The 26,230-nt window shown below is 35.8% G+C and overlaps 1 protein-coding gene across 3 annotated transcripts in view; it reads right to left on the bottom strand.

Moving 5' to 3' along the window:
* LOC128983208 (nucleolar complex protein 2 homolog) overlaps window positions 1-26,230 on the bottom strand; it is a 182,470-nt gene that overhangs the window by 45,912 nt on the left and 110,328 nt on the right. For all 3 annotated transcript variants that reach the window (XM_054402415.1, XM_054402416.1, XM_054402417.1), the window contains exons 9-10: window positions 18,987-19,106; window positions 4,416-4,547 (exon numbers count right to left, since the gene is read on the bottom strand). In XM_054402415.1, coding sequence (XP_054258390.1) covers window positions 4,416-4,547; window positions 18,987-19,106 — 252 coding nt within the window. The remainder of the gene's footprint in view (window positions 1-4,415; window positions 4,548-18,986; window positions 19,107-26,230) is intronic.

Raw genomic sequence — 26,230 nt, 5'->3', positions numbered from 1 at the left:
AATTCTTTCTTACAACAATTTATTATTCATTGATAAACTCAGTTAGTTTATCCATTACAATGGAGAAATTCCTTAGACCAGACAAATTGCAAATTGACCCGGAATCTCCAACTGCCTCAGAGGAATGGACGCACTGGTTACAAACATTCGAAGACTTTCTAACCATGACAGAATTCGTTGAAGACAAGGACAAACTGAAACTACTAACTAATCGATTATCTTTTACTACTTATAGATTTATCAAGGAATCTGAAACTTACCAAGACGCTTTGAGAGTTCTTAACTCAATTTACATCAAACAACAGAATGAATTCTCAAGATATTTAGTAATGACTAGAAAACAGCAACAAGGTGAGACTATTGACAAATATGTGTCGGAACTGAAACTTTTGAGCCAAGATTGCGTTTTTAAAGCTGTTAATAATGCAATTCAATACAGGGATCACTACATTCGTGATGCTTTTATCAATGGCTTAGCCTCATCATACATACGACAGAGACTATTTGAAAATAAAACTTTAGACCTAGCTGAAGCAGTGGAACAGTCTAGAGCTCTTGAAATGGCTCAAGCTCAAGTCGAGAGCTATCCAAAATCTATGTACGGAATGCAAACTTGTGCAACGAATGAATTGGCAAAGCAAGCTTGTCAGTAAGAATTCCCACTACAACAAAAGGAAGAAGCGACTGTTTCCGCTATTAAAAATGTTGATGGCAAGTGTTATTTTTGTGGGCATGACAGACACTCTAGAGATCACTGTCCAGCCAGAGAAGCAACTTGTGGGAAATGTAACAAGACAGGGCATTATGCGAGAGTCTGTAAAAGTAATCCAACTCAACATTTTAAAGTAAAACAGAAGACGTCCAGTACATCAGCTGCACTAATAGCAACAACACATAATACATAATAGTATTGAAGGACTCTACAGTTGAAGCTAAAGTGAATGGCCTGAAAGCAAATTACTTAATAGACACCGGGAGTACATCAAGCTTTGTAAACTTGAAGTTTGTTCAGTTAAACAAAATTAAAATGTATAATGAAAACAGCTAATTTGAACTAAGCAATGTGAATGTATAATGAGTATCACTAGCTGCTTCTAATATGAAATCAAACGTCCACGGGTTTGTTAAAATCAACCTAAATCTGTTGAATCACAATTACAACAATTTTAAGTTGACTGTTCTTGAAGATCTTTGTACTGACGTGCTTATCGACATGATATCATGAAACTCCACTCAAGTATACAGGTTTGGTTTGGAGGTAAGAAACCTCCTCTGTTGGTGTGCTCCTGTGCCAAAGTTGAACCACCCAAACTATTCTGCAATTTAACTCTAGATTGTAAGCCAATAGCCACAAAATCACGACGTTACTCAGATGAAGATATGCAATTTATAAAACAAGAAATGGAAAGACTACAGACTGAGGAGATCATTAAACCTAGTTCGTCACCTTGGCGTGCACAAGTGTTGGTTGTTACAAACGACAAAGGGAGAAGTTAGAAGTTGTTACAAGCGACTGTGTGTGGACTATTCGCAAACGATAAACAAATTTACTCTGTTAGACGCCTATCCCTTACCAAACATAGATGATCTAGTATCCACTGTAGCGACAAACAAGGTTTTTAGTGCCATTGATCTAAAGCAAGCATACTATCAAATACCAATTTCTGACGAAGAGAAGAAGTACACTGCTTTTGAGGCTGCTGGTCGTCTTTTTCAATTCAGAAGAATCCCATTTGGTGTAACCAACGGGGTGGCATGTTTTAAAAAGACCATGGACCAAATCATTAGAAAAGAAAAACTGGATGGAGTGTATGCCTATCTGGATGATTTGACCGTATGTGGAAAGGATCATGATGAGAATCTAAGAACATTTTTAGATGCTGTAACTAGGTATGGACTTGTAATCAACAACGAAAAGAGCAAGTTCAACCAGTCTTCAATAACCTTGTTGGGACATTTAGTTTCCCATAAGGCTAGAATCTCTACTGTCACTTTCTGTGCCCAAAGACCAAGTTTCACTAAAGCGAGTCCTAGGATTTTTCGCTCACTATTCAAAATGGATACATCGGTTTTCTGATAAAATAAGAAACCTGACACAAGTCAATTCTTTTCCTTTGTCACAGGAAGCGGTTGCAGATTTTGAAGCCCTCAAACTTGACATTGCAAAATCAGTAATTACTCCTAGGAATGGGCAAGAGCCACTAGTAGTGGAGACTGACGCATCTGACATAGCCGTGGCAGCAACTTTGAGTCAAGATAATCGGCCGATTGCTTTTTTCTCACGGACTGTAAACAAATCTGAGAAGCTGGATTCAGCTGTTGAAAAAGGAGCCGTTGCCATTGTCGAAGCCCTTCGAAAATGGAAACCATTTCTTATCGGAAGAGACTTCAGATTATACACGGATCAGCAAGCTTTATCATTTATCTTTGACAAGAGGCATACAAGCAAAATCAAGAACGATAAAGTTATGAGATGGCGACTAGAGCTAACACCTTATCAATATAAAATAGTGTACCGACCTGGTAGGGAGAATGTAAAAGCAGATACGCTCTCTCGGGCATGTGCGGTTCGCTGGGATAATGCCAAGTTGTTTGAATTACACAAATCTCTCTGCCATCCGGGAGTCACTCGAATGTTTCATTGGATTAGAACTAAAAATCTAAACTACACTCTGGATGATGTAAAAAGGATGACGTCAGCTTGTCAAACATGTGCAGAAGTGAAGCCAAGATTTCACCAATTCCAAGGCAAATTGATAAAGGCAACCACTCCCTTCGAACGTCTAAATATTGACTTTAAGGACCCTCTTCCATCAACAACCAGAAACCGTTACCTTTTAACCATGGTTGATGAGTATTCTCGTTTTGTATTTGCTTACCCCTGTAAGGACATTAGTTCAGCAACAGTTATCAGATGTTTTTCAGATCTATTTTTTATGTTTGGAGCCCCGTCCTTTGTACATTCAGATAGAGGTTCATCTTTCATGTCGCGAGAGCTGACTGACTTGCTTCACAAGTACGGAGTAGCAACAAGTCATACAACACCTTATAACCCTAGAGTTAACTCTCAGATTGAACGCTTCAATGGAACAACATGGCGAACCATCCTACTAGCTTTGAAAAACCACAACCTGCCAGTTGCTGCATGGGAAGAAGTATTACAGGAGGCTCTTCATTTAGTCAGATTTCTTTTATGCACTGCAACAAACTGCACACCGCACGAAAGATTCTTTATACATAGCAGAAGAACTACCAATGGAGACTCCTTACCATCTTGGCTATCCGCTCCTGGTCCTGTCCTGCTTAGAAAGTTTGTAAGATCTAATAAATATGATGACCTTTTGGAGCCAGTTCAACTTTTGGAATCAAATCCACAGTACGCTCTCGTCAGAAGAAGAGATGGGTCAGAATCACAAGTATCCCTGAGACATCTTGCACCCGCTGGCCTACCTCCTGGTGATCTACCTCGTGAAGACAACACTACTGAGAGAGAGATTGTTGAAAATATAAATTCAGACATTGACCACAATGAAGTTCAAAATGAAACTCAAGAAACGGTATCTCAGACTCAAACTTCAGAGACGGCTGTGGGGGAACTACGTCCAAAGAGGAATGTCAAGCCTCCGTCATATCTAAAGGATTATATATGCTATACCTACCTTGAAAAATAGTGGGGGAGAATGTGGTGATGTGAACATTATCACCTGATAATATTTATTATTTGATTTGTTTGTAAATATTGTATTTGTTCTTAACTAAAACATGGTTGTAATTTTGAATGAATAAAAGCCATACTTTTTGTTTACTAAGTCTTTCTTACAACAGGGATATAGAGAGGAAGGTTATTTTAACAAAAAGTAGCAAAACGGTCATTGGTGACCTGCATGTTCATAGGATACACTAACAACTACTTAGCTAATTATTTGAATTATTCAAATATTCATGTTTATGTTGGTGTCAGGAGTTGTTAAATTATGTGTAATAATTGTGTGAAATTATGTTGTTTTGGGGTTTTCTGTCACATATTTATGTTATTATGTCAGTGTCAGGAGTCGATCTCTTTCAATTTGATTGCATACTAAAATTTTATTATTACCTGTATTTTTTTTTGTAGCCTTAACCTTTGTAACCAGCTAAGTAAATAGTTTTGCGTTTAGGTTTTGAGATTCGGGATATAATTTTTTTAAGTTTCAGTTTCGGCTTTGAGATTCGAAATTTCTGGTTTTGACCATCACTAGGTGATAGAAAGAGGAATTACTCCTTTACTAGAAATGAACTCAAACTATAGGTAGGCCTAAATAAAAATTAAAAAGTTTACTCTTGAAAATGATCATCCCATAATCCTATATACTTCTAAAAGAACTTATCAATAATGATATCATTTAGTTTTAATCCATACAAGTTCCTGTCTCTACCTCAACAATGAAGGGCAGCACAGGGATGTACGTATCAGTGTCTTTGGATAGCCTCGTCAACATCTGACAGCAGTGGAACCTCAGAGGAACGTACTGTAGTGTTGGCACCAGCTTGATACAACCCGTGATCACCTGCAGAACAAAACAAGTAAGGGTACTGTTGGCACCAACTTGATACAACCTGTGGTAACCTGCGGAAAAAACAAGTGCCCTACTGTTGGCACCAGCTTGATACAACCTGTGATAACCGGCAGAAAAAAACAACTGGGGAGTTATAACAATCAATCCTTGTCAACATCTGACACCAATGGAACATCAGGTGAACATACTCTTACTGTACTGTTGGCACCAGCTTGATACAACCTGTGATCACCCGTAAAATGAAACAAATGATGTTTTCCACTGAATTAATTTAGTCAGTTAAATTTAAATAAATATAAACAATGTATCCGATGAAACACTCTTTGTAGTGGTTTTGAAACTCAAGACCATTTTAATCACCTTACAATTTGATAATGGGTTGATCAAGGATTATTCTAACTAAATAACCCACAAAGTTTTATTTATTCTATTCAAACATTCTTTTTTTCATTATTGTACATGAAATTAGCACATAGAATTGCTTCAAAATATTTTTATAAGACTACATTAAAAACTAACCATACTAAAATTTTTCCAATTAATACAGTGGTCTTGAAATTAAAAAAAATTCTTTAGCAATTTTTTTAACTTAATATTACTAACTTCTTTTTTAATGTTATCTGGTAAATTATTATAAAATTTTCCTCCAGCATATGTTGTTTTCTTTTTGTAAAACTCTAGTTTGTGAATAGGCATTGATATGTTTAGCCTGTTTCTAGTATTGTAAGAATGACTTTACCCTAGTAAACCCAACATGTATGACAACACAACAAAAATAAAAATATGAACGAACCTTGAAAGTCTATAGTTTATAAAATATGGTATTTTACTAGGTGGCGTTCGCAGAGGCATCCACAAAATTGAGCGGAGTCATCAAGGGTTCATATGATATTTTTTTTGTCTAACTGAAGTAAAAACAGTATTTTTTCATGCATGCGCTGCGGGTCTAAAGTAGCATTTTTAATATTTAGGGAGTAAAAATCGTTTTTAGCCTCTATGGAGTAAAAATCAGCTGTTGTCAACTCAGTTGTAAATTTCGATTGTAAACGATTGCATGTATCGAATATATGTATCGATTTGTGCTTCGTAATCATTTTAACATATTACAGTCTACAGTCTCTTCCCGTAGCATTTTAGCATTGCAGATACATTAATCCATTCCCAAACTCAACACTGCTCACCTTTACTACTTCCTTCACCACACCCTACGTCGTGGACCTGTTTCCCTCTCTTCCCATAGCATTTTAGGATTGCAGATACATTAATTTAATTGCCAAAGACAGTTCCCACACTCTGCGCTGTTAGCCTTACTACTTCCTTCACCATTTACTACGTCATTGGCCTGTTTCCTTCCTTTCTCATAGCATTTAAGTATTACAAATTCATTTATCCATCTGCTCAAACGGTTCCCCCACTCTGCACTGCCAGCTTTTACTACTTCCTTCACCACTTACGTCGTGGACCTGTATTCATCGCTTTCCATAGCATTTTAGTATTTTAGATACGTTAATCTAATTGCAACAAACATCCCCACTGTCCGTACTGCTAGACTTTACTACTTCTTTCACAATTTCCTATGTCTTGGGCATGCTTCCATCCCTTCTCATAGCATTTCAGCATTGCAGATACATTAAAACTGCTACAAACGGTTTCCAGTTCCCACACTCCACACTGCTCACCTTACTACTTCTTTCACCTGTTTCTACGTCGCGGATCTGTTTCCCTCTCTTCCCATAGCATTTTAAGATTGCAGATACCTGAATCTAATCGTCATAAACAGATCCCACACTCCGAACAGCTCGCCTTTACTACTTCCTTCGCCACTTCCCACATCGCGGACCTGTTTCCCTCCCTTTCCGTAGCATTTTAGGAACGTTGTGATCTTAATCTAATCGTCATAAACAGTTTCCATACTCCAGACTGTTCACCTTTACTACTTCCTTAACCTCTTCATATGTCACGAACCTCAAGCTAGTGTCGTCATTTGATTATAGTACCTGGGGACCGAGCTTTGCTCGGGGAAAATCATTAGTTCACTCTGAAAGCACCGTAGTATTGGAGATGCATAAATCCACACATCTACATCCTACACAATTTCCTACGTCATGGATCTGTTTCCCTCCATTCCATTGCATTTAAAGATTGCAGATACCTTAATATAATCGTCATAAACAGTTCCCACACTCCGGACTACTCGCCTTGACTACTTCCTTCACCACTTCCTACGTCGCGGACCTGTTTTCCTCCCTTCCCATAGCATTAGGATTGCAAATACCTTAATCTAATCATCATAAACAGTTCCCACACTCCGGACAGCTCACCTTGACTACTTCCTTCATCACTTCCTACGTTGCGGACCTGTTTTCCTCCCTTCCCGTAGCATTTTAGGTTTGCTGATACCATAATCTAATTGTCATAAACATTTCAAACACTCCGGACAACTCGCCTAGACTACTTCCTTCACCACTTCCTACGTCGCGGACCTATTTTCCTCCCTTTCCATAGCATTTTAGAATTGCAAATACCTTAATCTAATCGTCATAAACAGTCCCCACACTCCGGACAGCTTACCTTGACTACTTCCTTCATCACTTCCTACGTCGCGGACCTGTTTTCCTCCCTTCCCGTAGCATTTTAGGTTTGCTGATACCTTAATCTAATTGTCATAAACATTTCCAACAATCCGGACAACTCGCCTAGACTACACTTCACCACTACTCCTTCACCACTTCTTACGTCACGGACCTGTTTCCCTCCCTTCCCATAGCATTTTAGGATTGCCCATACCACAACATACCATTGGACAGCTTACCTTGACTACTTCCGTCACCACTTCCTACGTCGCGGACCTGTTTCCCTCCCTTCCTATTGCACTTAAAGCTTGCAGATACCTTATTCTAATCGTCATAAACAGTTCCCGCACTCCGGACTACTCGCCTTGACTACTTCCTTCACCACTTCCTACGTCGCGGACCTGTTTTCCTCCCTTCCCATAGTATTTTAGGATTGCAGATACCCTAATCTTATCGTCATAAACAGTCCCCACACTCCGGACTGCTCGCATTTACTACTTCCTTCATCACTTCCTACGTCACGGACCTGTTTCCCTCTATTCCCATAGCATTTTATGATTGCCTATACTACTTCCTTCACTACTTCCTACGTCACGGACCTGTTTCCTTCCCTTCCCATAGCATTTTAGGATTGCAGATACCTTAATGTATTCGTCATAAACAGATCCTAGACTTCGCACTGCTACCCTTGACTACAATGTATCGAGTAATCTTAAGTATAATCTTTGCTCAATATTAACAAGTGATGTTTTTCCTTTTGTACTGTATTTGTAATTTCCTAGTATACTGTGGGTAGTTGGCTTATTATGAGCACATGCTAAAACTTCAAATCTTTTGTTTACTTTTTACTTGTTATTTAATTCAGCCAACATGGTTACCTAGCAACCCATAAGACTAATGTTAAAAAAATGTGATTTTCAGTTTCATTTTTCTACGGATTCCTGAGAGACTTTTTTAACGCTATATAGATGTTGGCACTCACCGATATGGTCTTTATCACCATGCAAAATTTGAAAACGATTGATTCAGCCGTCTAGGAGGAGTTTGCGTATTACGAAATGCATAAAAGTCGACGTATAAGAGCTTCGCTCGCTTCGCTCGCTCCGCTCAAAAAATTATTTTCACACACTTATTTCCATTGGACTTAAAGATGGGTGACTTTTATTGATTGTGTACATCACATCACAACATACTGAGTTTGGTTTGGTTTGGTAGATGTTGAGCAGAGTATGGCTTATGATATACTACACAATTTTATTCACAATCAAGGAAGGTATTTCTGTGAATGCCAAAATTAAGGCCAGGTATGGTCAGATAACCCTCCTTGCTTAGCTTCAAAGCTCATTAACTTCTCAGGGAAGTTGGTACATACACAGTCGATCAATGTCTTTGTTGTGCTGGTCAGTCTTGTAGCTGGGAGAGGCAGTCGTATGAGTCCAACTCCAAACGTTGACAATTCTTCTTCAAATAGAGTGTTACTGTAATTTTCAATCAGTCTGTCAAAATTCACATCACCCACCATAATAACCTTCTCCTTCTCTGCGTGCAGTGTGGACAGTATTGCTGATATCATATCAACTGGATGTTTTGCCTTGTCCGTTTGGAGGTCTATAGATTCTTAGTAAGTAAAAGGTCATGTTTTTTGTCGTATCTTTGCCAATACACATTCACAGATAAGTTCTGTACACTGATCTCAGTTATCTCTTATATCAATTGGCTCAAATTTTACATCAGCTGTTTCATCAGCATAGACGGCAACCCCACCTAGTCTGTGGTTTTCTCTGGCAAAATCAGTAATTAAATTATAACCCACAAGTTTTGCTTGGTTCAAATTTTTTGATGATAGACTATGCTCTGTTAATATTACAGTCGTGGGGTGAAGTTCGCTTAGTAGGTGATTTAGTCTCTCAACTTTTTTGGAAAGCCCTCGTACATTGTGGTGCATTATTTTGATCTTATGTCTTGAATTTTTTCTTGTATTTGAGTATTGATGAATATTCTTGTCTTGTAGCTGGCAGGCATCTTTTTGAACTTTGTCCTTTTGTCTAGGCGTTGCTCTAAAAAAACATGTTCAGGTTGTTTTGGTTTATTGTCATCTGGTATGTGCATTGTTTTTACACTATTAAGAGCATTAGTTGTGAGACAGGAAGCCTTGTGTACCCTCGAAGCAAGCTGGTCATTTGGCACTACCAATAACAATTTTTTTTAACACATTGAACCAATTGGGTGATAAATCATTATAATCACATAAAACGCACATAGTTTTCTTTTAAGCTCTTTGATTGTCTCTTCCTTTTCTCTGTCCAACTCCTCAAAAGTGTTTTCTAGGGACTTGAGCTTTTGTTTCTCAAACTGGAGCTGGTTTTCCATGTTGGTTACTAATTCAAAAAGCTTGTTTTTCCAAAGTGATAAGCTTTCAATTTCACTTTGCAAAGTTTCTAATTTTTCTTCAAATAGTAACTCAGTTCCATTCTTTTTTTCAAAGATAAATTGAGAAGTGAGTTCTTCATTTTTGAGTGCTATGGCTTGAAGTTCTTGTACCAATGTATTATTCTTTATTAGGGGAGCATTACCAACCTCGGCAGCCAAGTTAAGAGAGGTTTCTAAGTTGCTTTCTTCTGTATTAAAGTTAACTACTTTATCATGGATATTTTTGGGATTCTGAGTGTGGGCTACAGATAAGGTTTTATAAATGGGTAGGCTATTGCTAGTAAAGTAACACTAAGTACATTTGCATTCTTCTATTTCTTTTGTTGTTAATTTCTTAAATTTTTGGTCAGTCCAGTTTAGACATTTGGAGTGGTACCATAATATGCAACTCCCATTACATTGGATTCCTTTGTATTTTACTCCTATATTACAGGTTCCGCATGGGTATTGAGGCACTTTCCCTTGTTGGTTTGAAATAACTAGTAGCCTGAAATATCTATTAGAAGTTATGTCATATAGAGAGCCTGATTCCTCAGGTACCTAAGTTAAAATCTCTGAATGAAATAAAATGACTTTTTGTTAATATTTTGTGCTTGATTAACTGACAATCAAGTGCCATGTCAATGTAAGCAGATGTTCTGTGTAGGTAGGCAGAGTGCCTAGGTCAGATGCTGAGGTTGTAAGTGTATGTCACTTGTCGGTCTGTCTTGGTGGCAAGTTTGCTGATGTGTTTGTTGAGTTGGTGGTGATGTGGAAAAACTGGTGTGTTGGAGATTGCGTGTAAGTTGGCTCTGACGTCACTTATTCTTTCTTGATAATTAGTTGTGCTGATTTTGCAATTTATTAGTTCACTTCAGATATTGAATTAGTTGTATTTTAAGGAAAGTATAGAAATTTTATTTAAATTAAATTTAAAAAATGATCATTAAATTAAATTAAAATTATGCCGACTGTTGTAAAAAAAAATAATAAGTCATGTAGAGAAGTAAAGAAATCCATGGAAGAAGAATTATTCAGTCAGCATTTCGAAACTTTCTCAGAAAAACGGCAGAAAATTATAATGCGCAATGCAGGACCTAGAGCAAAACATGGATGCTGGCTATCATGCTTGCCTCTGAAGAAACTTAATCTGGACATGTCCCCACAAGAATTTAGAGATGCACTTGGTCTACGTTATGGGAAAACACCAATAAACCTCCCATCAAAATGGGAAGGATGCGGAAATGAGTTCAGTACAGAGCATGCTCTAAAATGTCGAAATGGAGGTCTGATAATAAGAAGACACAATGAAGTAAGAGACACGATAGGTAACATGATGGATCAAGCCTGGGGAAACTGCATTAAAGAGCCCTTGATAGCAGAAGGCAGTCATCTCAACGGGAGTATTTCAAAAGTTCCAAAATCGGATGATCCAAAGAAAATATTGCCGATCGTAAGTTCCAAAATCGTAAGATCCAACGTTTATATTGCCGATCGGATGTTCCAAAATCGGAAGTTCCAAAGGTTATTTAGCGGGTCGGAAGATCCAAAATCGGAAGATCCAAAGAAAATATTGCCGATCGGAAGTTCCAAAATCGTAAGATCCAAAAGTACAGTCATAACTAGAAGTACAAATTTATTTCTTAAAGTAATCTTATGAAATAGACTGTCCGTTTCATTTTGGATCTTGCGATCGTATGTCGGGTCGGAAGATCCAAAACTCTAGTGATCAGATCGGAAGTTCCAAAACGCTAGAACTGTTGCGTCTCTCAGATTGAAGGCGTTTAAACACACGTCGTCACCAGCAACGTTAATGGTTATTTGTTTTGTTAATTGATGTTTTTAATTAATATTTTTGTATTCATATTTCCAAGTACACACACTTAAATACACACGCATTCATATATAGATGTATATATATATTTAAATATAGTGTTGGTATTGTTTACAATTTATTTACAGTCAATAGTAAAATAACTTATTTTTATTTTTAAAAGATGGTTTAAGTATTAACCTTGACAATAACAATACTAAAATTATCTGGCAAACGTCTTAAAGAGATAATTACTTATTTGTATAGAGTATGAAAATGTTTGTTTACGCCGTAAGAGAATCCATAATAAATCATTTGAAAAATGAAAAGAAAATGAATTTGTCGTGGTTTATTTGAGCTGAACTATTAAGTTATAATCGTGTACTAGTAACCAACGCTAAATATTTGAAGTTGTTTCCGGTTGTTGTAACAAACAGGTAGTTTCAAATTTAATTTAATTGAAATTTTAATGTTAAATTATATTTATTTTTTCCCACAACTAGCGAATGTCTGCTGTTACCTAATTCAAGTGAAATGTTTTTTTTTTCACAAGGAATGTGTTTTATCAGGAAATGTAAAATTTTCAACTGTATATCAAGCATTTGCGTATAATCAAGTTTTGTTGTAGATTCTATTTGTGTAAGTAAAAGGTTTTGTTGTAACAATTTTAAGTCATGTTTAAAAACATTTATTGTTCTGCAAACTATCGCTTAATCGTTGAAGATATCAGAATTGACTTATACGACATAGTTTTTTGGTCTTCATATGTATAAATAGCTGCACAGTATGTGAAGGGTTCAGAGAATTGCATCTAGTTTTAAGTCTTTGTAACAAAAAGGCTTAACAAGGTTAGAATGATACACATAATGATGGAATTCAACATATTTATACATGGTGTTACATCTGCCAGACTACTGTGCAGAGCATGTAAAGAGATACTAAATAAAGCAAATAAATCGGTACTCCTATTTGTAAAAACGGAAAAAAATTAAGTAGTGTCGTTAGCATTTTTTTTTTTTGTAAAAAAATAAATTCTAATGTTTCAGTGTAGTTGTAATGACACTGTCCATAGATGTAATTAGTGCCCATAATCATCGGTAATGCATCAGAGTAATAATGTTTTAGTACTACTCTGAGGTAATGCCAATGTTTTTCTGTCTTTATAGAATTAATTAATAAAGTGCTTTATTTTACAAATAAACATTCTTCTCAGAATATTTTAAACCCAATTAGTTAAACAATGGTCTTCGACAACCTCATTTTCACGCCTTTCTTTTTTAAAATAGTTCTCTCTAATAATGGAAAAATTTGGGTAAATAACAACCAAATGAAAACTGTTTCAAATTATTGCAAATTGCACTAATTAAGAAATTTTTTTATGCATTTGTTTTGATAAATATTTTTTCAATTAAAAGTATTAAAGTAAAGTAAAGTATTGTTTGTGGTTCAAATCTTTAAGCTCTGCTTGGGCCCTAATAACCCATAAGATAAGACCTACTTCGATGTTATCAGTGAGAAAACTCCTGGGTGGTGGTCAAGGTCAATTAATGCAAGCAGCTGCTGGTGATACTGCGATGTACGTGCCCAGTTAAACATACACATTCTCCAGCTATCTCTCTCTGCCTCTATTGTCTGTAATCTCCACTAATCGCCTAAAACATCCGCTGTCCCAAAAACAAAACGCAAACCATGTTTTCACCCTAGACGTTTCCATTCTTTGAGAGGAAATACCAAGACCGTTTAGATGTTTTTTCGTCGAAGCACCGCCTGAATGGGCGCTTTTCCACAATTCCATCATTAGTATTAACGTTCCACGATCCCAGTGACTAACACATCACAACAATAATGGTCAACAGATGATATCTATCATGAGTTTTTTTATTGAAGTTCATTGAGGAAATGTTTAATATGGATTGCTCGTACATGATATGAAAAAGTTTGTTAGGTACCTAAATTGAAAATGAGGGAATGTCTAAGGAAGACGAATTGACTTTACAATTTAATTAATCGTAGCGAAATTGAAAATGAACATTATTTACATGTTTATCTAATAAGTTATATGTTTTAATAGATTAACTAGGGTTCCAAATAAATGTTTTTCGAAACATGTTTGTTTTATTTAAACTTACTCTAAATGCGGTTTAGTATAAAAACTACTGTCGGAGAAAAAAGTTTATAAACACTCGAGTTTGGAGCTCTACAGAAAAGTAACCAAACTAACTTAGAAAAACACGTAGTATATATAAATTGTCGTTGTTTCATTCTACGTATTCCTGTGAAAACAACAATTTTTTAGCTCCTTTAGGAAATTTTTTATGACAATCGGAAGGTAAAAACTCCCTGTTTTTAGAGTATCAAAAACCATCTTATGACTTGGTAAATTCGCACAATGTAAACTAAAAGTCAGAACTTTATCAAACTTTAATACAATATAGAAACATATATGATGAATTTATTTGGGCAGTTTCAGAATTTTTACTCTACCCAAAAATCTTTTGTTGTAACTTTTGTAAATTAACTTTTTCTAAAAAACGGCAAACGCGAGAAAACAGTTGAAAAGCTTGTTTTGAAGGTGATTGGTTTTGTATTTGAAACATTGATGATGTTCAACCAAATGTCACTCATGTTTTTTTAGAGTCACTCATGTAAATCATAAGTGCAAAACGCATATGCTCTAGACTCTTAGAGCCTAAATAAAATAAAGGCTATGATATTTTGTCTTGCAAACCCTTAAATTTTACCTTTGAAACTATTTGTTTTACTTCTTATTTGTAACACTTTTATTTGTGTTTTAATTCAATAAAAAAAAACTTATATTTCAACTATACCTACTTTTATTCTGTCCAGAGGTTGTACTAAATATTCACCTTTTTCTTGTTCTTGTTAGCGTTTACACTACATTTTAATCAACGATCACATAAGACCGAATTTTAATACATTTCCAGAGTAGATTGTAAGTACGTTGGTTATTAGTGTGATATTATAATAGCCTGTACGAGGATGCGTCTATCGGCTGGGAGAGCTAATTATTGATAGAGGAAATCTGATGCCAAATAAAGGTCAATGAACTATAAACATGGCATAAAATTCACTACATCATAAAGTTGTATAATCACATTGTACAATGGACGAGCTTAATAAAGGACTATAGTGATATGTTAATTTTAAATGCAGATATATTTATTGAGCGAAGATCTTATACGCCGACTCTTGTGCATTTCGTAATACGCAAACTCCTCCTAGACGGCTGAAGCAATCGTTTTCAATTTTGCGATAAATACTATATCGGTAAGTGCCAACATCTATATGGCGTCAAACATATCTCTTAGGAATCCGCCCCACGGGCCCTTAAAGTTTCAATGTAATCCTATGGAAGCAGTATTTAACACATAAACAAAGGCACAAGAACAGCTGGTGACTTTTGAATGACGTAGATCAAGAAATAGCTGATAGGTAGCATTTTTCCACGGATATTAGAACAGAAACGGATTAGATCATAAATAATATAATCAAAATGACGTCATTAGCATGAATTGTAAAGTAATAGCCTTAACCTCGTGTTTCGACGTTTATTGACAGTTTCATTTTGAATTAAAAAAAAAACTTGTTTGCTTTGAGTCCATCCAACTAAATTAACAGTTGAAGTTGTGTTTCAAGGCTTGTTCTAGGCTCACTTAGGGAAACCTTATGTAATATTTTTAGTAACCCCTATATTAGTGATGAATTGGTTTGTGAATTAGTGTATGTTTTTTTTTTTTAATTGGGTTTTCTTTTACGAGTTTGTTTGGCTCTTCTACCCGACAGATTTTCATGATTGAGGTCTTAAATTGAAGGTATGCACGCACAGATTCCACATCAATCATTGGCATATATATATCTACAGTCCCACTTGGCTTATACGTAAACGAAATTCGCTCTCCATATATTTCTTATTGGATTTAAATTTGGGTTTTCTTTTTCGGCTTCGTTTGGATCTTCTACCCGAACGATTTTCATGATTGAAGTCTCACAGATTTCCCATCAAGCATCGGCATATATTTATCTACAGTTCCACTCGGCTTATACGTAAGCACGATATCATACTGTGCAATGTCATGGTGTTAACTAGTAAATAGTCGCTTGTTTGAGTAGAATTATTGAACAAAGTAGTTGAATATTTTAAACATACGGAAAATTGTCTATTTACAATTGGAAGCAATAGTTGATTTTATTAATACATTGCACATAATCCAGGTGGACTTATCGATGGTGGGGGGATTGAATATTTACATTCACACGTCGGCAATGATAGGGCCACATAAAAACGGTCCCTGCCACATCAATAATTAAATTGATAATTCGAGTTCCGTGAGGGCACTTATAAGTTGCTTGATATGATGCTTAACTTAATTGCACGATTATTTGCTTGCTACATGTAGGTGTGATTTAATACTCTTGTACTCTAACAATAAATTATTACATTGCACGGTCATATCCAACACAAGCAATACGATTTGTGACATGCAATCACAAAAATCAGAAACAAGCTGAAATCGAAATCTGTATTGGCAATTAAATAGCCTACAGAGCCACCAAATATCAATTTAATAGTTCAAAGTATTTTGAGAATTAGTTTTCTAGAAATACTGAGACATAATTACTACAACATCCATCACATAACTTAATTATCCATGGATTTACCTACTTTACTATTATAATTTTAATCAAAACTAGCCCGTGCTTCGCTACGGGGTGAGAATGAAGAAAAGAATAATTCAGTTTTTAAAATCTACTGAAAGAAATCGTTACAACACACTTGCCAGGAAACATATAGGCAAAGCTCGATCGTACTTATTGATTATTTAAATGCATATATTTTCTTAATTTATTAGCATACTATCACCTTATATAGTGTATTGCATTTAAAATATATGCAAAAGACTAATTCATTGGAGGGAAATTAAGATTTCCTAAACAAATTGGGCTTTTATCTACATACATATTTTACTTTATAAAAAGATAAGTTACTTCAGATAAATACAGTATAAGCCACAAAGAATACAACCTATTTGTTCCATAATACTTAATTCTATGTTCTAATAGCAAACAATAATATGTTAGCCTACTGAGAGTATTCTCAGAAGATTAACTCTTCTATTAGGAGTATTTCATTCTATCTATGTTTGATAATATTGTTGTCATGATGGTTAAATTTAAAAAAAAGGAGATGTAAAAAAATAATCATAGCATATATTTATGGCCAATACATACGCTAAGAGAATTGTAAAACTATACAAAGAGTGCTTCAAAGGGCATTTTGAAACTCCATTGATAAAATACAAACGGTATGTTAGTAACATGCCTTTACAAGATGTAAATTAGAACAAAACTAAAATGAATTAAAAAATCCGTTATACGTAATGGCTAATTTATGTGACAATATTTATCTAAGATAGAGCGAATTAAAATGTTGTTTTAAAACATTGTCTGAATATACGTCTTAAATATGATGTTGAAATGGTTTTTGGACAAAAAATACACAGATTGTTTTAATTGGGATTGTTAAAATTACTGATTGATTACAAACAATATTTTACTAAATATCTTTATGTAACATTAACAAAATTTAAAAGTAAAATAAAATGGTTTAAAAACTATTTTTCAACTTAACAGCAAAAATTTGAGTTAATGTTTATCGCAGCAAGAGGTAATAAGAACACGTGGTTTTTTAACATCGACTAAATATAGCTATTAAATATTATTGAGGTTGGAAAGGTTTTTGATCGCTGCAGATTACTTGTTTTCCATTTTTTTTTTTTAAATTACTTGAATAAATTGCACATTTCATTTAATTATTTATAACATAGGCTAGTCCAAAGTTAATCAGAAATGACATTTTATACATACATACTATATTCATATACGTTGCAATGAAAAGAGATTTTATTTTTAAAAATAATTCATATCACTTAAGAAACCCTATTGCCGTAGCTAGTATTAAACCAACCAGCATAAAAATACTGTTAAACATTAATAATATTCCAATTATTAAATAATTAACCTTTACAACAAAGGTTATAAATCTTTTTCTATAATAAAAAATACTTGCAGTTCTTTTTAAACTTACTTTACGTTTTACAAAAAAATTTTTGGGGTGAGGTAAGCATAAAAAAACAAGCTAACAATTATTTGTTTTTTTACAATAATACGTAGAATAAAACAATGAATAATTTTATTTAACCCGTGTTTTTCTAAGTAGGTAGTTTGGTTACTTTTCAATACAGATCTAAGCTGGAGTGTGTAAACTTTTTCCCCGACATTAGCAACGCGGCTGGTTACGGCGTACATCGCCTACAATCTGAGAGACGCAACAGTTCTAGCATTTTGGAACTTCCGATCTGACTAGTGGCGTTTTGGAACTTCCGATCGGCAATATAAACGTTGGATCTTACGATTTTGGAACTTCCGATCGGCAATATTTTCTTTGGATCTTCCGATTTTGGAACTTTTGAAGACCATCCATCTCAACGAACCTGCATTAAAAGCTGATCTAGCTTGTAGAGGCGCATGGGAGACTCAGATGGAGGCATTGTTTGATGTTCGTGTCGTTGACACCGATGCTCCATCTTATGTCTCCATCCCTCATCAACAAGTTAGAAAAAAAGCTGAAGATGAAAAAAAGAAAGTACACTAAAGCTTGCGAACAACGACATGCATCATTTACTCCTCTTGTCACAAGTGTTGATGGAATTTTTGGGAATGAGTTCCAAATGTTTTTAAGGGTTATGGCTGAAAAATTATCAGAGAAATGGAAAAAACCATACAGTTCAGTTTGGTAATAAGTTGGATAAGATCAAGAACAATTTGTGCTGTTTTAAGGTCAACCAGTATGTGTTTGAGGAGAACAAGAAAGAAATGGCGGTCAGCAAGAGAATTTGAAGATGAAGCTGGGATTCCAAATTTTTTCGTTTAAAAATGTATTGTTAATTTCTAATTTTACAGTCCTCTACTCTTTTTTGTAAAATTTCTATTATAATCTGAAGACTAAACGTATTAATATTTGTAAAAAAAAATTTAAAACGATTCTGCAATAATTGTTTGTTATTAACCAGCTATAAAAAAAATTGTTTCACAAGTTTACTTTTTCTCTTCTTCAAAATGTTGGTTTTGTTTGAAAAAAAAAGTTTTATTTCAAAGTTAACTTGCGGTATCAAGTCTGTTGAGTTACACTTGTTTTGAGTTGTGTATTTACATTTACAAAACTCTTGTACCTTGGTTGTCTTGGTTATCAGTGTCTTCTCTAGGATACTATTTCACATCACAGTAGTAAACTTTCAAAGTTGATGTTTATGTGCTTGGTGTAGTGTGTAGTGGAAGTGGGTCCTGCTAATTAGTTTTTCAAAGGTGTATTTTTGTCTTAGCCACTAAAAAATCACTAAATATTGGGAGCACTTACAAGCTGATGTGTTAGGTGACAGCCAACCATTACATATTTAACTCCTAGGTTGCAGCCCATGACAGGCATAGCTTTCAGTCATTTTTTAAAAGTTATATTCGCAAAGATAGTTAAGTATGATTATTTTACTTTTGTGTCCATTATATCAACTTATAGTATATTTTCAGTATCAATAAATTAATTAACAATAAAAGTCATACCTGAACAAGAGGGTAAAGCAGAGCTCGTAACGGACTCTTGTCATTGGTGGAACACAGCAGGTCCACCCAGAGTCTGAGGGAGTTGACATATTGCCAGTTGCAAACTGCCTGGATGCTCTCCTACGTAACAACACTTGTAATTAGGGATTGGTAGGTTTTTTCAATCGGTTGTCGGCTTCACCGGTTTTTGGAAAAAAAACCAGACCGGGTTTAAGGAAATGTTGGTTTTACAATATTACAAAATAAGTCTATAATCTATACTTATAATTTAACAGTATCAGCAATCTGACACATACTTTCTCCCATTACATTAGCTTGTCAACAACCTTTGTCATGGGTAAGCAAGGAGAGTAACTATGATTAATAGGTAAAATATAATAACAAATTGTATTAACTTTTGAACTGTAATTTTTACAGGAATGGGGGTATGTTTAGAATTATAAGTTGCATAACAGAAAATTTCAATCAGAATCGGTTTTTTAGAAAAATCCATTTTTCCATTATTTTAGAGATGGGCCGATACCAAAAATTGTCGATACCGATACCGATACCACCAAAGTACTCTCGATACCAATCGATACCGAAACTTCCGATACCATCAAAATAACAGCTGGAATCAAATAAAACATTAATTTTAATATGAACACATTTATTGTCAACGCTAAATAAGCAGAATATCTTCGTTTATACATACACATTTTTGTATCCATATTAGTGTGTTATGTATAATTTAAACAGACCCTATCCTATTTGAAACACAACAAAAAGCACAACAAATTGTAATTTGTTGGGATCATCTACACTTTCATCTTGGCCTAGGCCTATATTTTCTTCCCCAACTGTTGGTTTGTTCAATTTCCTGCGAAAAAATTAACATTGATGGTGGAGTTTCAGATGTTTAATGAGGTTAGAAGTCGCGAGAAATATCTTTTTTGAACAGTTTACATTTTGCCACATCACTACTTTCACTAATAATATAAAAAAAGGCCCGTACGTTACTTTTACGCTTACTCATATTAAATAAAAAACTATATCATTCATTAACTAAAATCAAAAGAAATTCAATTAGAACCAATGTGAAAAAACAATAACAAAACCTCAACAGTCAACATACGGATGGATCATACGACATACACTGTAACTGCAACACCACGATTGTGCATATAACAGGGCTACTGCATCTCTAAAACGCAAACTGTGATTGGTTTATCGTTGTCCTCCGATCCAAAACCAGCCAATGAGAAAGGTTCTAATAAGTTAGTAAAGACACTAGCACTCGGTGCGGCGTTCAACAACAATCCAGGTTTCAATGTCGCTAAAACATAGCACGTGATTGGTTGATCATCGTCGCAGGGCAGTAGGTGAGCCAATGAGATAGTGTCTATTAAAATGCCAAGAACACTAGCGCTCGCAGTGGTGATCAACCAAACCAAGTATCCATGTCCCTATAACATAACACGTGATTGGCCGAACATCGTCTCTGGATGGAAAACTAGCCAATGGGTCCTTTTTTATCAAAATGGCAAGGCCACTAGCGCTCGCAGTGGTGATCGACCAAACCAAATATCATCCCTAGAGTTGAAAACTAGCCAATAAGGTTGTCTCTACTACTAAGTAGGCAAACAGCTAGGATTCGTAACAGCAATTTACCCGCTCTGAACTGACTTAATCCGCACTGATTCATACAGTTCAGTGTCAGTATCGGTATCGAACCCAAAACAGGCAAGTATCAAGTATCGGTATTGGCCCACCTCTAGTTTATTTATGGGAAAATAACATAAGTTACAATAACTTTTGAACCGTAATTTTTACAGCAATGGGGGGTTGCACTTGTTCTTGAAAATTATAAGGACCATCACATACTAATATCAATCAAAACCAGCTTTTTTTCAAAAATACGATTAAGTTATCTTTTATTTTATAGGGGAAAATAACATAATTTAAATAACTTCTGAACCGTAATTTTTACAGTAATGGGAGTTATATTATTTTGTTAAGAATTTAAAGGGCTACAACGCTACAACATATTAAATTTTTATCAAAATCGTTCAGGATCCACTCAAAACTCAAACTCAAATTTTTTTACAAAAACTATACTATCTCCATGTACTAAGTACAGGGGGAGAAAGTAAAAGGAGAAATAGAATAACATTTTATCATGCTCAAGTATTTGGTGCTATTAATACAACATTTTAATTTATTATTTAGAGAACACTAAAATACTTTTTGCTAAAATATTATCATTTTAAATCTATTTTACGAATAAAACGCATTTGAAATTTGCTGAAAATTTAAACCCAATGATCAAGTAAGTGCTTCAAATAACTTTTAAATTATCACATTATAGATCTAAATGGCTTTATAAGTTTTACTTTTAAATACAGTCTCTTTTTATCGAATTTCCCTATAGGGAAGTAGCTATTACCGTAGGTCTCATGGTAAGACTTAAGCCCGGGACCGATTTACTTTTTCATATGATGTCCCCAGAAGCCAAAAACAACATTCGTTCAAATTTTTATATATGTATATATATATGTGTGTGTCCGTGAACACGATAACTTAAGTAATATTTGTCAGATTTTGATGAAATTTGGTTTGAAGGTGTAAGGCAGGATAAACTTGAATGAGTTCGCGAACCAGCATGATCGGACCATGGGAACAGGGTTTTATGGGGTAAAAATTGGTTTTCCTAATTTTTGACCCTCAAAACATAAAATTTCCTAATTTCTCTCTAAACCTTCTTAAAGAGCTTAAAAAAACAAATAATTCAGTATATTAAAGTTTTTTTGTACGGTTATTGGTTACGGAGAAAACTAAAAGAAAATTGTAAATTTAAAATTCCCATGTTATTCTTATGCAGAATATTGTAAAATGTTGTAGTTTGCTTATTTATGGATATATTTTAATCAAACTTGGCAAATTTATTGATTTTATATTAAGCTATAATTATATTACATAAAAACACAATCAATCAATCAATCAATCAATAAAATCTTTATTCAGAACGTACAGATACATCGTACATGAATGCGTCATTATGTTATTTTTAAATAACATAAAGGAATATATTACATAAAGTTAAAAGATTTTTATAATAGCAGTTTTTAGATAAAATAATACATTGCTTAAAGTTAGATAAAATAAATACATTACTTAAAGTTAAAAAAATCATCCAGACTATAAAAAGAATTTCCTATTAAAAATTGTTTCAGTTTCTTTTTAAATTTAATTGTGGATTGCTCCTTCCTTATGCTATCTGGGAGTTGATGGATAAATTTAATGCCAATATACTGAGGACTTTGCTTATTTTGTTTATATCTAGTATTGTAATTGTGGATATCCTGTTGTCGCTCTAATTTTGATTCATTATTTTTTACATAAAGAATTGTTTTATAGATATATAAACACGGAACTGTTAAAATTTCCAAATCTTTGAAATATTTTCTTAAAGAATTTTTGCAAGAGGTTCTTTCTAAATTTAGGATGTGTCTAATAGCTTCCATTTGTAATAATAAAATTCTTTTTAAATTTTGATTACTCGTACCCCCATAAATTTCAATGCCATAAGTTATATGGGAGTGAATGTGGGCATAGTAAACTGTTTTAAGGGTTTGTACATTACAAAAAGGTTGAAGTCTATTAATTATAAAGATTCCAGAACTTATTTTCTTACAAACATGATCAACATGTTTGGACCAGGTTAATGTTTTATCAACTATAAGACCTAAAAACTTGGTGTTATTCTCAAAGTTATTAAAAATTTCATAGTTTTTTTGAATTTTTACAAGAAAATTTAACCAAAGTAGTTTTGTTCTTATTTAGTAAAAGATTTTTATCATTGAGGAAAATGTTTACTATTGAAATGGCATTTTCTATTTTGGATTCTATACTGTTTGTATTCCTGTCATGTATTGACATACTAATGTCGTCTGCATATAAACATAGTTTGGTATTCTGGATTTTATTAGGTGTTCCTGCATACCTCCCAGATAACACAAGAATAGGAACGGTCCAAGAACCGATCCTTGAGGAACCGAGTATTGTACCTGCCTTAACTTAGATTTTATATTGTACAAATTTTGCTTCTCAACAAATCTAACACTGACATACTGTTGCCTTTCTTCCAAATAAGACCTTATCCAGTTTAATTCTTTACCATCAATACCATAATTTTTAAGCTTATTTATTAAGGTAGGCTGGTGAACACTATCAAAGAATAAGAATAAGAACTTTATTCAGCCAGAAAATATTTCATGCAAATACATTGGCACGTCAATTTTATAAATAAATAATATTCAACAGAAGTCCTTAACAGTCCATTGTCTTGACATATACTCTTCTATAAAATAAAATGATCCTTTACATAGAAAATAATTTAATTTAATTTTAAAATCCTTATCACTAAGCAGTCTTATATCTAATGGTAACTTATTGTACAACTTAATTGCAATCATCATTGGTCTTTTATCTGTCTTGGCTAGTCTTACTTTTGGCAAATTAATATTATTACAAAAACGAGTATTATAACTGTGCACATCTTTTCTACAGTCTAATAAATGAATATTGGCTCTAATATAAAGTAGACATTGTTGTATAAATAAAGAAAACAAAGTCAAAGATTTAAACTCCTTGAATAGATGTTTACAACTATGACACATATTTACACCAGCAATGACTAAGAACTTTTTTTGCATAATAAAAACTTCATTTGCATGAGGAGAAGATCCCCAAACAATCAAACCATACCTTAAATGGCTATGAAATAGTCCATAATAAGCCTGTATTAAAGAATTCTGATTCAATTCACCACACAAACATTTCATAGCAAATATACTCGAACTAAGCCTTGCCTTTACCAAATGAACATGATATTGCCAATTTAGAGTAGTATCAAAAGTTAGTCCCAAAAACTTTGGATGCAGATTTTCATTTGGCATCTCAGGAATTTCTCTAAGACTAAATACTACAGTTGATGTTTTATTTAGAATTAAATTATTTGCTGTGAGCCAGTTCTCAACAACATTTTTATTTAACTCACAGTTTTCTAAAAGTTGACTATAGTCTCAACTCCTGGTGATTACCGTGGTGTCGTCTGCGTATAAAACAATATCTGTAGGGACATTTACACTTTTTTTTTTTTTTTTTTTTTTTTTTTTTAGGGAGAGGAGGGAAAATGCTTTTACGCACACAGGTAGCCAGCCTGTAGTGTGAGACTCCTGAAAATTGTCAGACTACTCACTAAAAAACCCCCTCTACTCTGTTGGACACAGACCTGGAATTGTTTGTCACATTACTTCAAGTCAGGCCAACATGTGACCTAAGCCCTCAGGGCTCGCACCGTTTCTGGCATTTCGATTCTTAATGACCTACAACCGCATCCCGGTCAAGGTCGATCTTCTTGGCGCGGAGAATACCCTGGATATAATGTGACACACAGGTCCAATTGTCCTCACCCTCCGTCATAATCGGTATGACCGTGTCCACCGACAGCAGTCCTATTAATTGTTGAGCCTCCAGGCGGGGCCTTTCCCAGCGCTGGCAGTGGAAAAATGTATGTTCCACGTCATCGAGAATGCCTGGGCAGTATATGCAGTCGGGTGACACGGCTTTGCCCATCCTGAACAGGTACGACCGGAAAAAGCCGTGTCCCGTCAGAAATTGGGTGAGGTAGAAGTCCACCTCTCCGTACCGCCGATCAACCCAAGGTTGGACTTGCTGTATCAGTCGCCTGGTCCAGAGTCCCCGTGTCTCCTGTTCCCAGCCCTCCTGCCACAGCTGGTAGGTGCGGGTGCGTTCCTCTGTTCGTGCCTCGTCCTCCCCACGGCGCCGGTAAATTGCCTTTCTCTCCGCCGCCAAAAGTTTGACGGGGATGACTCCAGCAATCACCAGGACGGCGGGCTCGGACACTGTTCGGTAGGCAGATGCTACCCTCAGTGCTGCCTGACGCTGCACTCGGGCGAGCCGCATCCTGTATGCCTCCTTATTTAGTGCGTCTGCCCACACCTCCGCACCGTACAAGAGTACGGACTGGACCGAAGACATTAACAGCCTTCTACGACTGGACCGAGGCCCTCCGACATTGGCCATCAACCGGCTAAGAGAAGAAACCACCCTAGCGGCCTTGTCCGCTGTACGGAAGATCTGATCCCGCCAGCTAAGCTTGCTGTCTACCATGACCCCAAGATACTTGGCAGAACGAACAGTTTGAACCTCGACGGCTCCCACCCTCAACGGCACGATGGTGTCAATCCGTTTTTTTGTCAAAATCACGATCTCGGTTTTGCTCAGAGCAAGCGAGAGACCGTGGTCTGCCATCCATGCGTTAATGGTACGCATAACTTGGTTTAGCTTTAGCTGAGCCAGCTCAACGCTACGTGCAGCTATCAAAGCTGCAACGTCGTCTGCGTACCCAACCAAGACTGTTTCCTCAGGCATTTCAGACCTCAGAAGGCTGTCATAAGCGACGTTCCAGAGGTCTGGGCCGAGTATGGAACCTTGGGCGGCACCAGAAGTGACACTCATCGTCCGCGGGCCCTCCGCAGTGTCATACGTTAGGAGGCGAAACCGGAGATAATCCTCTATGATGCGCATGAGGTATGCCGGCACGTGGAAGGTGTTCTCCAGAGCATCCAGCATATCGCACCACCTCGCCGAATTAAATGCATTTCGCACATCGAGCGTTACGAGCAGCACAACCCTGCGAGAGTAGTGGGTAAAATCCTCAGCTCTCATCACGGCTTGCTTCACCTCCTCAATCGCATCAATCGTTGATCACCCCATCCTGAATCCATACTGACGAGGGGAGAGGTCCCCCGCAGCGACAACGGCTGAATTTAGCCGGGAACGGATCAATTTCTCGAGGACTTTTCCAGCCGTATCCAACATACACAGAGGTCTGTAAGAGGATGGCAGATCTGGGTCTCCCTTGCCCTTCCCAACAAGCACAAGCCTAGCTGTCTTCCAGCACAGGGGGAAAACCCCTTCAACCAGGCAGGCGTTATACATGCTCAAAAGGATCAAGGGGTTGGTAGTCAAAACCTTCTTGAGGACTTCACCGGGCACCCCATCGGGACCAGGAGCCTTGTTGTTCTTCAGGGATATGACGGCCGCCACCAGCTCTTCAGGGCTGAAAAGTGGGACGTCGTCCACCCTTCCATAATCCCGCAGTGGGCGCAACGCGTGAGCCGGGAAAAGGGACTCGACTATCCTCTCCATAGTGACCCTGTCCATGACGGAAGGTGGAG

Source organism: Macrosteles quadrilineatus, unplaced genomic scaffold, assembly GCF_028750875.1.
Source record: "Macrosteles quadrilineatus isolate MER2022 unplaced genomic scaffold, UCM_ALF_1.0 Scaffold_1__1_contigs__length_201487025, whole genome shotgun sequence".
NCBI classification, from domain to species: domain Eukaryota; kingdom Metazoa; phylum Arthropoda; class Insecta; order Hemiptera; family Cicadellidae; genus Macrosteles; species Macrosteles quadrilineatus.
Note: the sequence above shows the minus strand (reverse complement) of the source record. Positions and strands in the feature narration are given on the sequence as shown.